The sequence below is a fragment of the Euprymna scolopes genome, chromosome 44 (genome assembly GCF_053919585.1).
Source record: "Euprymna scolopes isolate OS-2025 chromosome 44, ASM5391958v1, whole genome shotgun sequence".
NCBI classification, from domain to species: Eukaryota; Metazoa; Mollusca; class Cephalopoda; order Sepiida; family Sepiolidae; genus Euprymna; species Euprymna scolopes.
Genome location: NC_136525.1, coordinates 35,082,915 through 35,097,392, shown reverse-complemented (window position 1 = coordinate 35,097,392; position 14,478 = coordinate 35,082,915). Strand labels below are relative to the sequence as shown.

Here is a 14,478-nt window from a genome sequence, read left to right as displayed (position 1 = left end):
GTAATGTTAATAATATTTGGTATACACATCATATACCAAATACAGTAATGTTAATAATATTTGGTATATACAACATATACCAAATATAATACAGTAATGTTAATAATATTTGGTATACACATCATATACCAAATATAATACAGTAATGTTAATAATATTTGGTATACACATCATATACCAAATATAATACAGTAATGTTAATAATGTCAATTTTATTGCTCCCAGACAACTCCAAGTAGAGCAAACGTTTCTTTTACGTTATCGTTCGGCATAAAATTATTTATTGAACAAAATTGTTATAAAACTGTAAATAATATTGTTATATTACTATTGTTTTTGTTTTTTTTCAATTTGTTTTACATTACCTGTAAGGGGCTATTGAGAATCAGGGGCCATATTGTTTTTTTTTTTTTTTTCAATTTGTTTTACATTACCTGTAAGGGGCTATTGAGAATCAGGGGCCATATTGATAGTGAGGAACTGTGCAGCGAGATGTTTATTCACATTACATTTAAATCTCTAATAAAGAAAGTGATCTTCTATCATGTTAATGCTCGTCCTCACTACTACTGACTGAAGATTTATTCAAATTTGGTTTGGAAATCTTGCCCTATCCTGCATATTCTCCTGACATAACTCTTTCAGATAATTCTTTATTTAGATGATCTCGTATTAACATCACGAGAGGAGATTGAACGCGAGTTGGATTCATACTTCATGTCAAAACCTAACGAATTTTACAAAAGAAGGCGTTTATAAGCTTATTGATGAGATTATTATTGATAATTACAAGAAACCTTCTAAACCACTAAAAGCCATGACTAATGATACGTTATTTGAAAGTACTTTGTTCGAACTCCATGGATTGACATTCACAGGAAACGAGTTGGAACAGATACATTGAGAGCATTGCCAAGGCTGCTGCAAAGAAGGTGGGTTCTCTCTACCGTGCTAGAAAGCTACTAACGCCTGAAAGTATCCTGTACCTCTACAAGGCCACCATTCGCCCATGTATGGAGTGTTGTTGCCACATTTGGACTAATGCATCTGCTACTAGTCTCTCCCTCTTCTACAAAAGAGAGTTGTCAACCTAATAGGTCCCACACTAACAGCTAGGCTTCAACTGCTGTGCCATCGACAAAATGTTGCATATGGGATGTTGGCAGGTGTGAAAAGTTACCTAGGATATTTACAAAATCTTTAGATCTTCAAAGATAGACTTCTGATATTAAACTAAATATTACGGTATTTGTTTTAATGTCAGAAATCCAGCTCCCTAAAAAGTTTTACAAAAATGTTTGCTCCAATCCCGGATTGACCTTTTTTTTCGACTTGGGGAGGGGGAGTCATTGCTTATCAAAGCCCATTGGCCACTCAAGGATAAGTGTTAATGAATAACAAGTGAGACAGTACAGTGATGCTCTGTTATGGTGGAACTTGGTTAAGGTTAAATTATTAAGGTGGCTCAACAATAACTGATTTCCACTAGACTGGAAAACGATTATGTTATAGTCAGCTAGGAAGCAGCCCCACGGGCTTGTGTTCCACCGATAAATAGTTTTAGTGAAGAAACTTTGCTCATGAATTTTTGTTTAGTTTTCGGCACAGAAAGGAAAATTATTATCAGTTACTGTAGCTAGACGAGTTTTTGTTGCGAATGTTTTACATAGATTGAAGCTTAGTCAAGCACCTGCCATGAAAATAATGATAGAGCAGAAAAGAAAATAAGCATGGCCTCTAGAGGTTAGCAGAGAAGTGGGGCAATCTCACTACACATTTGCCTAGAAATGAATGAAGATACCATCATCACCATCATCAACATAATAATACATCTCCTCTTATATTAACAAAATTAATAAATAATAAAATAAACAATAAATAAATAAATAAAATAGAAAAATAAAAAATATATTTTTTATTGCATCTTCACCCCAAACAAGGCACAATGCCACTTTGATGAAGAGGTCTACTATCTGGGACATAATTTGCAGGGGTACTACCTAGGGAGTTGAGCAGCAAGATGTCTGTTCACATTACACTTAAACTTCTGGATGTCAGTATAGTAAGGGAAGCAGGAACCCGGATAGAAATTCCAAAGTGTAGCAGTTCTGGGGAAGAAACTATTAGAGTAGAAGGCTTTCTTAAATTTAGAGATTTCTACTGTGTAGGGGTGGGATTTTGCTGCTTGTTGGGTTTGTTGGGGCATTTACATCGAGGGGATGCACCTACCATTGAAATATTTGTAAAACGGGCAGAGGGATGCAACATTTCGTTGATGGGAGAGCGGTTGAAGCTTAGCTGTTAGTGCGGTATCTTTTAGGTTGTCGATTCTCTTTTGAACCCTGTCTAAAAGAGAGAGACTAGTAGCAGATGCACCAATCCAAATGTGGCAACAATACTCCATACATGGACGAATGGTGGCCTTGTAGAGGTACAGGATACTTCTCAGATGTAAGCTACTTGCTAGCACAGTAGAGAGAGCCCACCGTCTTTGCAGCAACCTTGGCAATGCCCTCAATGTATCTATCCCAACTCATGTTCCCATGAACATTAAGTTGAGTACTTTTAGGTAATGTATCATTAGCCATGGCCATTAATGGTCGAGAAGGTTTCTTTTAGTTATTAAGGAAATAAACTTAGTCTTGGCAGCATTGAATGCAACCATAGATTTTTGTCTCCATTCCACTACAGACTAGAAGTCTTCCTCTAGAGTTTCTGCTATTGCCTTAATAAAATTTAAAAAAGAAATTTGATACCATGTAAAATTATTATGATGGGTCAAGAAGGATGGGAAACCTAGGAGGGAGAGCACTAATCAGACCTCCACTGGATGAGTGCAAGGAGAATTGGGACATGAGGAGGCTTGTTGACACCAGCGAGTAATCAATGTCAAATGGCTGTTGTGATAATGCAAAGTCATTTGCAAACGTTATCAAAAGAGAGTGGAGTACTGAAAATATGGGAGACTTATTGTGACCCAGATTTCAGGGAACAACACCGATTATTATCTGTGAATAATCTCTTATGATGACCTGTTTGAGAACTCCTAGTGAGTACAAATTATAATATTAGGTTTAGTGTTCATTGTACATGCTGACATGGCTGGACGGCTTTTCGAAATCGATTTCCAAGCTAACCTATCTCTGCCAAGTCTTTATTTATCCCTCTTTCTCTCAAGCATACCCTTATCATTTCCCCCCCCCCCATGTTTTCCTTGGTTTTCCGCCATGTGCTGATCTTGCCATCTTAATTGCTCTACACCTACTAACTTTTGTACATTTTTCAATTCTGCACACATCTTCCAATACTGTCCAGATTTAATCTTCCTCTGAGATCAGATTTAAGCCTCTCTTTAAGACACAATACGCATCCATCATATCATTCTTATATCATTTCTCTCCATGCAACACATGTCTTCAACCCTCACTGGCCAGGTTTCACTGCCATACATCAGTGTTGTATATGAAAAGGGAACAGATTCCGGTAATTAGAGAAACAAAGTAAATAAGATTGAAAATAATATTTATTAAAGGAAAAGGCTAGAATTGAACCCAGTATTCAAGAGTTGAAAAGAGTATATATATTGCAATTTAGATGCAAATAGCAGGGGGTACCCGGCATTGCCCGGGTGTTTGTAGGTGTGTGTAGAGGGGGGATAAGTTATAACCCTGCTTAAATATTATAAAAAAGACGATGTTAAAAAAATCGGAAAACCAAAACGGAAAAAAAGATGGCATAAATAAACCGGTCGGATCGAACCTGTGTGTATAGGGGGGAGGGAGGTGAACTAAAGAATAAGCGAAGTAATAAAAAAAAACGTTGCCCGGGTGTTTAAAGGTGTAAAAGAAAAAAAAAAATAGTTTTGGTCGGGAGACGGGATTGCACCCGGAAGTCTTGACGTGGAGGTGGAAACAAAAGCCAACCACATAACCGTCTCGACCACGAGTGAGAGTAATTAATTAGTGTGTTAAATTAAGGCTTATAAAGTGGGTGAAAAAGGTTTGATTGACAGGAAGACGCTAAATGAGGTCATCGCAGGATCGTTACGATGACGTTGCAGTATTTTTAGTTTTCGCTTCTCCATTTAAAGGGGATTGTCCAAATCGAATAGCAATTGTCTGATATAAGGAGAAACTCCACATTGATCAAAAGCTGATTGCTTTCTGGCCGAGAACACAAAACATTTGAATTTATACTAAAAAGCAGAATAAACAGGGGACAGAGCGAAATAGCGCAAATCTTATAAAAGTCGATGTAAATAAATCTAGCCGTGACGCGCGTTCACAAATCTTCGATATTATTATCTAGGGGGTATATAAAGACTTTTAAGCGATAGTAACCCCCACCCCCACCCACCACGAGAATGGCGGCGAAAAAAGCCTTTTAGAGACATACAAAAAATGCGCGCGCATTTGCCTTTTATATATATAGAGGATAGGAATGTGGAGAATTGTCCATTGTATTAGAATAACGATACAACTAGGGGTCCGAGTTAGGACAATGGAAATCAAATTAAGGAATGTCTTTGTGTTACCAAAAAACGTGTTGGAGACATATGTAATATGTAAAACCCACATGAAAAAATATTAATGTGTCTGAGCACGTTCTGACGTCACAAAGAAAGATAGATTACAATATATTCAGAAGTTAGGAGTCAGTCAGAAGAGAGAAGTCCAAGGGGAATTTAGTTGACAGAGTCGGAAGAGTGAGTTAGCTGAACCTCTTTTGGAAACAAACCAGAAAGGGAGACAAGACAATGTAATTCTGCAAAGCATTCAAATACCTGATCATCAACATAACCAGCTGGAATAAATGTCATCATGTTATTTGTAAGCCTTTGTCTTCATCATTTCAACAGAAAGGTAATGTGCTTTTGTAATTCGTTTTGTAAATGAACACAATATGAAACACCCTTCCAAAGTGATGAATCTGTCCACCTCCCATCTCTCTCAGCGTTCTATTATATAAATCTGACCTGTCTGTTTAAATGTATGTATGTATGTATGTTTGTATGTCTGCTTAAAACTTTCGACAGAGGTGACAGATTTTCATTAGATCGCTATCCTTTTAAAGCTCGACCCTTCAGACAACAAATATAAAAAAAATTGATAAAAACATTAATTACTTCACCCTCAACTGGGCACTTTTCTACAAGGAGGGTCGGTTTTTTCACTGACATTTTTTCAAGTCATTCAAACCTCGCGTCAATGACGTCACATAAAACACATTATTTTGACTGCCCATGACGTCACAACTGCAATATGCGCATCGATAATACCATTTGCTTGTTTTTCACCTCTTTTTTCCTCTGGCACATCATGGGTTTGAGCCTGCTTACTATTCCTATTTTTTTTTTTTTTGCACATGCAATTTTCCCTCTTTTATTTTTTTTTTTGCACATGCAATTTTCCTTTTTCTTTTTTTTTTTTTATTAACCAACACCCTTAGACACATCTCCATTTTTTTTTGTTTAACACACACCTACAAATACCTGAGCAACGCCGGGCACCCAGGCTAGTCCACTATAAATATGAAGCCCCCCCCCCTCCCCAATTGTCATCATCATTATCGCTGTGTACTCTGTTATATAAATATCTCATCCTTCCGTTACATGTTGTCTCAATATCTACACCCCGCAACACAACATCATCATCACACTGCATACATATGCCTAATAGACTCTTCCCTTAGTTGACAATGGTAACACTCTGCTGGTTAGTAATGATAGAGCTGCTTCTACATTATTGGGACGAGATTTTGTAGTCGATAAATGAAGTTTTCAGATAAAAAAAACTGGTTTCAACTGATTTTTTTTTTTGTCAATTCTAATAAATTACAATAGTAGTTTCCAAATTATCCAGTCGGAATTACCTAAATATTCCTCAATTATAAAAAAAAAAAAAAAAACTTCAATCATGTTAGCAGGTGAAAAATAGCCGCTATCTTTATTTAATTCCAATGGAAAATTACCTCCCTGTTGAACTCTGTGTTTTACGATCGTTTTCATCAAATTCTATTTTTTTTTTATTTTCTTTAATAAACAATTTTCTACCTTATCAATTTCTAAAATTTCTATCTTATCGATTTTCGTAATTTTTGGATAAAATCATCTTAAAAATACAAGGAATACGTAGATACCATTATTTTCATTTATTTACGATTTCTGAAATCTCGTCCCAATAGTGTAGAAGGGCCATAATAGAAATTCTCTTTCTACTCTTAATGCTTGAAATCACGCTAAAATCTACTCCACCCTGTGCTCCAAGGTAACAAAATCATTATCATTGGTTTAACAGGACTGCACCCTAATAAACAAAGTCTCTGACAGCATAGATACAGCACTTTGCCTCGACATTAACACATAAGTGCATGTTTTTTTTTGTTTTTTTTTTATTACATTTTCACCCCTAACAAGGCACATTGCCACTTTGGTGTAAGGGGCTACTATCAGGGACATAAGCTACTGGGATACTATGTAGGGAGTTTGGCAGCAAGATGTCGGTTCATGTTACACTTGAACCTCTGCATGTCAGTACAGTTGGAGAAGCAGGGACCTGGAATGGAATTCCAAAGTCTAGTGGTTCTGGGGAAGAAACAACTGGAGTAGAAAGCTCTCTTACATCTAGGGATCTCTACTGTGTAGGGGTGGGATTTAGCTGCTTGTCGGGCTTGTCGAGGGTATTACGTATGTATTTGGTGACTTCAATGTACACCACAGTAATTGGCTCGGATTCTCTACTTACATAGACGCAGTTGGTAACATAACACATAGCTTCTCTATATCTCATTCCCTATCACAGATGGTTACGTTTCCAACCCGTTTCCCAAACCAGCAATGCCTCACTTCTAGGTCTGTAGGTCTGTTTCCGACCAAAGTCCCCGATGATTGCATAACGAATGTTCCCTGAACGCTGATCATGCAGTGATAATGGTTGAAATCGCCCTAAACTCTAGACCCAAAACAACCATTGCTCAAAACAACGAGATATTATAAAAAGGCTGACTAAGAAGCCATCAGGGATCTCATCAAAATGCCCCATGGGGAAATATCTTTTCTCTTCCTGCTGAACAGTGCACAAATGAGACAGAGCAATGAATGGTTCAAAACAGCAATTGAAGCATATGTTCCCATGCGGAAATTCTATAGCAATCCCCACTCTCCCCAGTGGTTTACTTCTACTTGTGTAGCTGCCATTGTACCGAAGATTTAACCAACAAGTCCAGTTCAAACAGACATAAGTATATAGAAGCTAGAAGTAACTGTAAGAAAGAAATAGCAACAGTTAAGAGAGAATTTACTGAAACCACAAAAAACGCATCGAAGCACAGAAATTAGGAACCCGTGATTTCTGGAAAATCTACAACAGTGTAGTAAATAATGGGCAATCAACAATTCCCCCACTATCCAACAATCATGAGGTTGTTTGTACAGCAACCGAGAAGGCTAACATGCTTGCCAGTCGGTTTGCCTCCAACTCCACACTGGACCCTGCTAACCACCCCCTCCCTTACTTTCCTTTGCAGACAGACGTCACACTAGATGATCTGAAAATCATCCCTTCTCAGGTGCATGCTATCATAAAAAACCTTGACACCTCAAAAGCATGTGGACCTGATCTCATCCCGGCTGTACTATTAAAAAAATGCTCTGTCAAAGTAGCTCCATTTCTCTCCAAACTTTACAACCAATGCCTTAATGAATCTTGCTTTCCCGACTGCTGCAAAACTGCTTCTGTGGTACCAGTTTTCAAGAATTCTGGCGAAAGAACTGACCCATTAAATTATCGTCCCATTAACCTCCTTCCACTTTTTGCCAAAATATTTGAGTCCATAATTAACTAAGCTCTAGTCCATCACCTTACAGATACTAAACTTCTGACCGACCAACAATATGGATTTAGGTAAGCCCGTTCCACAGCAGATATCCTAACTGTAATCTTTGAACGTATATACCATACACTGGAAAAAACTTGTTTAGAATTACCAGAAGTTTTATTCAACTTGTTTTGAATTATAAGAAATTTTGATTGGACTTGTTTTCAATGACTAGAAAAGTTTGGTTAGAAAAAAGAATTTTTAGGATTTTCTTCCTTTTTTGCTGCTATCACTCTTCCAAAAATGAAAACAAAAATACTTCTGCCTAGTTAAAGTGTATTTGTGCCGAATTATATTAAGACTGGCTTTCTAAATAAGGTTAATAATTAGAAAGTCATTCTTACCATGAGGACGGCAAGGACTTTATTAATCATTCTGTCCTACAACTAACTTTTTAAATTTATTTTTAACATGTTTTAATTCATGATATTTTCAGAAAAATAGTGTCTCCTCCAAAAACGCAAAAATAAATAATTGCCAAGACAACAAAATTGTTAGGATTTATGAAATTTGGTTACATGTTCGTAAAAACGCTACATAGTTCGAAATTGGGTGCTCATTTTTGCATTATATTTACATGCACAAGTGATCCCCCACTTTAAAATTTAAATTATCATTCATTTTGTAAACACGCATATTAACCTACTGGAGCGTTAGCGTACGTAAATAGAAGGCCGTTCCACTAATGTTGTGTGACCTGCTGAGATCGCAGAATAAAGTACACTGGCCACGTTCCCGGTGATAGACGACTATTACGATAATTATAGTTATTTTCTGTTTCAGTTCTTAAAGAAATTCCCGATGGATTTATTTTTGTCCAAAAATGTGTGCAATTTATTTTCCGAAATATGAAGAATTATTTTACATTTGGACAAGTGCAATTAAAAGGGGATGTTTTGGAGGGAAAATATAGCGAAGTTATATAAAAAAAAAAAAAAATAAAAAAAATTTTAAATGTATTTAATTATTAATTTAAAAAATGCATTTAAAATAATCCTCGTAATAGTCGTCTGTCGTCTCACAGCGACGTCAGCAGAATACGTGACTTTATTTACGTAGGCCACGCTCGCTCGACTAGGTTAATATGTGTATTTACCGCTCATTTCATTTTTTTATTTCATTTTTACCGCTTTTTCAGGCTGTAAACATGGAAAAGCTCATGTTTTGGAGGGAGAGGGAGGAAAAAGCGTAAGGTGTTGTTTTATAGAATCACTCCGTCTTCAAACCATTACCTTTATTCTAATTTAAAATGTAAATACCTTGCAAGCTAATTCAGAATTCAACCTAATTTCTGAACAAAACAAAGAGCAACATCTTTATGGCTTATGTATCCATCACTGAACGAACATGTCATATTCCAAAAATCACGTAAATTGATCAAGTAGTTTTTTATATTTAATTTTTACTTTTACGATTTTTAGCAATTTTAATAGTAAACCGTAGCTATTACAGACAGCGCTGATTTTGATCTCGGCAGTTAGAATTAAGTTGTCACCTATTATTTATTAAACATGACGGACCCAAACACAACGTCTTGCTTCATCATAAAATTTGATTTCTTAGTTAAAACAAATTAAAACAAAAATGTTGATCAATTTACGTAATTTTTGGAATATGAAATTTTTGTTCCGTGACGGAATCAAATATTTTTTTTTTTTTTTTTTTTTTAATTCTGGACTTGCACCAAGCTAATAATTTGATATGGATTATTTTTAACGGCTCAAAATGGAGTCAGACCTTATGGAGTCAGTCCGGAACGTTCACAGAAAACTTCCAGTTAATCCCGTGAGTTGCCGAAGCAGTTTACGATTTGAAAGTCACGTTCGTTTCTATTTGTTCTTTTTGTATTTTTTTTAAAAACTTGTTTTTCAACTTTATCCCTAACATAATTCTATTCAAGTTTAGTGTCGCGTGTCGGTTCTTATGTAGATTGGCGATCTTTTAAGCCAACGCATTTCGAGTGAAAACATTACGTACTAAAGTGTCGTGTCGAAATTCCAAAACTTACGAAAAATGATTCAATAGAAAAATACTAACTGACAAGTGAAAACAGAACTATTGAGTTTATTCGTCCGTTTTAATGTGGAAGAATTGTGCGACCAATTCGGCATTATAAATTAGCTTATCTCCCTTAACTTAAATTAAAGGTTTGCCATTTTCAAACAAAGCGTATTTTTTGATGATTTTTTATATATTTTTTTAATTTTTAAATACAGGTATTTTTTTTACGACCTGCCCCAGCCAGCATAGTATAAACACCCCCAACCACCCCATGTTAAGAACGGCTTTCGGAGTAAAGCTCCCCATATTAAGAACGGTTTTCGAGGTTGGGGGTGTTATTCCGAAAGACTTTCTTAACATGGGAGGAGGCTGGGGTGTTTATAGTACCCAATTTACCAAAATACATCTGGTTTGTAATTTTTGGAATTCGTACTAATTTCGACATGACACGCGAGTAGGGAATAATGTTTTCACCTGAAATGCGTTGGTTTCAAAGATTACTAATCTACACGAGCACCTGCTTGTCTTTTTACGGGGGGGGGGGGCTTTCAAATTGTAAATTGCTTCGGCAATATCTGGAACAGACTCCATCAAATTAGAAATCTCCCGATTGTTTATTTATTATAAATATTATACTAAAAAGAACGGGAGTGATTCTATAAAAACACCGTATATGTATGACCGCTGTAACTAGTGATCGTGATATTGGGCTCCAATAAGGGCGATAACGCCCCGGAATCGAACAAAACTATTCTGATATTAGTCTGAAAGCTTGTAAATTTACTATTGCCAGGAGAGAGATAAAAAAAAAGAAAAAAAGTTGCCTGGCTTCCTAAACGAAAACAAACAATTACATATCCTAAAAAACGTTGAAGAATGCCGAACCATTTTTTGGCCTTTTAAAAGTTTGAATTTTTTCGGGTTAATTAAATTATCAGATTATATTAGCTTACCGAATCTTCTAAGTCTGTGGAATTGGAATCTTTGTTCTTTAGTTTACTTTTTTTCCCTTTCGTTTGTCGATCCATTTTGGTTGTTTCAAACACGAGAAAGAAGTAAATCCAGTCGACGTGATGGAAGCGAAAAACTTTGACAAACCAAAACGAACCAAGTCTGTTTTTGTTGTTGTTTTCTTGTACCCCCGCAAAAAAAAAAAAAAAAACGAAAGAAAGAAAAATTATCCCAGAGGAAGACAAAATAAGTGCGATATAATTGATAATAATCAAATACGAATTTTATATCTAGTTAACGAATTAATTAATTAGAATTAAAATAATAATAACAATAAAAAATAGTGAACGTCAGGGTAAAGGCTTCCTTTTTATTTTTTGCAATTCCACAAACTTCAAAGTCCCGTAATTTTAAACTTCCAAGCTAATGAATTAAAGATCCCCTCCCTTCACGCTTTATATATATATATATAAATTGGGTCACCACTTATCAAGAGATCAGAGCCATTGGAGGATAATGTTTTATACACACACACACACACACACACAGAATTATTTTTATTCTTTAAGAGTTTTCTTTCTATCTTTTTTTAAAATTTTATTTCTATCTTTTTTTTTTAATTATTTTTTCTTTTTTTTCTTTTTTTTTTACTTGCAATTCTACGAACTTCGAATTTTCTTAATTTTGAAACAGTCAACCCCCCCCCCCCAAAAAAATAATTGGATCATTCTTTATCAAGGCTAAGAGCTGTTGGAGATAATTACACACACACACACACACACACACACACACACACACACACACACACACACACACACACACACACATATATATATATAATTATTCATGCAAACAAGCTACAATCAAAATATTTGCAAACAAGCTACAATCAAAATATTTGCAAACAGGCTACAATCAAAATTCATCCAATGTCCAGCATCTTTTGCCTATTTTATTAACTGAGCCATTTTAAAAAGATCCAAAGAAATTGGATTTTGAAATGAGTGAAATCACAGCTGAAAGATGTATGCTCATATGTGGCCAATAATATTTGTATAAAAAAGAATACAGCTTTACTTGTTATTGATCATTATTTTATAACCACTAATCTCATTGGATGAGCATCTAGAAAACAACACCATGTAATCATTATCTAGCTATCTATCTATCTAGCTAGCTAGCTCTAACTACTTCATTTACTCACATAAATTGATATACGAAAGTATAAATTTATACGTAAACTTTAAATATTTACTTCAACAGTGCTCAATACGTAGGTAGAGCTAGGTAGTAAGTTATAAAATATGTATGGCAATTAAGCCTGATGAATCCTAGCATGGATGAAACGCGGAATATTCTGTGTAGCTTAATCACCATATATATTTTATAACTTACTATCTCTCTCTCTCTCTCTCTCTCTCTCTCTCTATATATATATATATATATATATATATATATATATATATATATATATATATATATATATATACTTCAGAATAGTTTGTTTTTGTTTTTTTTTTCTTCCTGATACAGGACTTCTAATAAATGCATTATTTTCACTTTGACTTTCCATGTCTCACTGACTTTAGCAAATAGGGTGCATACCTTTATAACTATTTGCTAATATTTTCTCTCCTCTGATGAGATGGTAGACATCGAAACCCTATAGGTTAAGGAGATTAATTTTCTAAAGCATTCTTTGTCTTGCTTAGAATAATAAAAATTCTTTGATATGAAGCTCAACCACTTCATTTCATTTCAATGAGAGTTTTTTTTTTAAATTCATTGAATTACAATTTAATATATATATATATATATATATATATATATATATATATATATATTCCATAAACAATAATAAACACACACATAAACACACACGCACACACACACACACATACACATACACACACCCTACCCCACCCTAAAGGAAAAGAAAAACACATTAGCAGAAAGAGATAGCGACTGACTCCAGCGAGGTCAAAATCTCCCTGGACAAACCAAATAAAAAAGAAATAAAAAAAGCAATAAAAGTTCAGCATACCAATGTATAATAAACACTTACAAGCCTCCACCCCTTGGAAAACATTCAAACTAACTACGAAAATCGCCATTTTTACATATTTGAAAATAATTTCTGACGAGGACGGACGCATCAAACCGTCTGAAACGTACGTAAACGATTTCAATGACTTAAAAACATTATTACAATGATCCAAACATAATTCTCAATGAAAAACCAAGACACGGAATAATAAAATAATGTTAAAAAATACACATTGTTGGTGACTACTCCCTTATTTAAATATATATATATATATATATATATATATATATATATATATATATATATATATATATATATATATATATATATAGGGTGGAACAATAAATTTGTCACCCTAAAGAAAACAACTCTACAGCGTTATTTTAAAACTTTTATTCAGGTAACTTGATTATGGATTATGTTGTACAGCTGACATCTATTCAATGTAGCCGCCTTCAGCCTCAGTAACTACCTCGGTACAGGTCTGGAACTGGGAACATGCCATTTTCACAAGCGCCCTCGGGAGCTCAGTGAATACTCAGCATATGGTGGCGATCAGGCTAGCTTTGGTGTTGTGGGAGGTCATGGTAAAGATGCTCTCGATGACCAAACGAAGTAATCTAGCAGTTCAGTTCGATGGAGGTGGGAGGCCAATGAGAGAAGGATACAAAGTCATAACACTCCTTCTGAAACCAGGCCTGGGTTTCTTTGGACTTGTGGGCCAGCGCCGATTCCTGCTGCCACACTCAGGGTGTTCTAGCACATACCTGATTGCACCAGGGGATCACCATACACTTCAGTACATCCAGGTAAACTTTAATGTTGACTTTCAAGCTGATTTCAGAGATGTGAGGTGGCATGATGTGGCCCTCACTTGAAACCACACCAAAGACCATAACTGTGGCCAGAAACTTTGTTGAGCTCTGCCCTCAAGCTTTGAACCATCTGGATTTGCATTTTAATGGTGCTGCCAATAGTCCTGTTGTCATAACTTGGATCGGTAGAGAGCATGAGTTGTACAGTGGCGCATCTCTGATCTGACATGATTGAAAGCTCCTAACGCTCTTAGGATTTGTACACAACTGACCAACTAGCGGTTTTCATGAAATGGAAATGGAATCATGTTGTATTTTCTAGTGCGTCAATTCTATCGTTCCACCCTGTACACACACACACACACACACACATATATATATATATATATATATATATATATATATATATCACTGATTACAAACAGTTTCTTATATATTTTTATTTATTGCCAACCACTAATGAAATGTGTTTTTCAATCACAGGACCCTGAAGACCCGAGTCTAACGCTCAGCGATTGTGTCCATTCTTATCATTTTAATATAGCGTATTTCTAGTAGTCATTTCTTTGTTTATTTTGCCTGCTATACTGTTTTCAGCCGATTACATTACCTTTGTGCTTATTAGGAATAATTTTCCTTTATATATATGGTGCCCCTAAATGGGGAGCGAGATATATGTGTGTGTGTGTGTGTGTGTGTGTGTGTGTGTGTGTGTTCTGCTATTATACGACATCAGCGCAATGACGACAAAGTACGTGTCAGTAGCTAATATATATATATATATTAAAT

At 35.4% G+C, this 14,478-nt stretch overlaps 1 protein-coding gene across 1 annotated transcript in view; it reads right to left on the bottom strand.

Annotated features, from left to right (window-relative positions):
* The window catches only part of LOC145268784 (uncharacterized), a 305,082-nt gene extending 294,069 nt beyond the window's left edge, over positions 1 to 11,013 (bottom strand). The window contains exon 1 of the mRNA XM_080124398.1: positions 10,830 to 11,013. Within this exon, the coding sequence (XP_079980524.1) occupies positions 10,830 to 10,904 (75 nt within the window). The 5' untranslated portion in view covers positions 10,905 to 11,013. The remainder of the gene's footprint in view (positions 1 to 10,829) is intronic.
* Between the last annotated feature and the right edge of the window lie 3,465 nt (positions 11,014 to 14,478).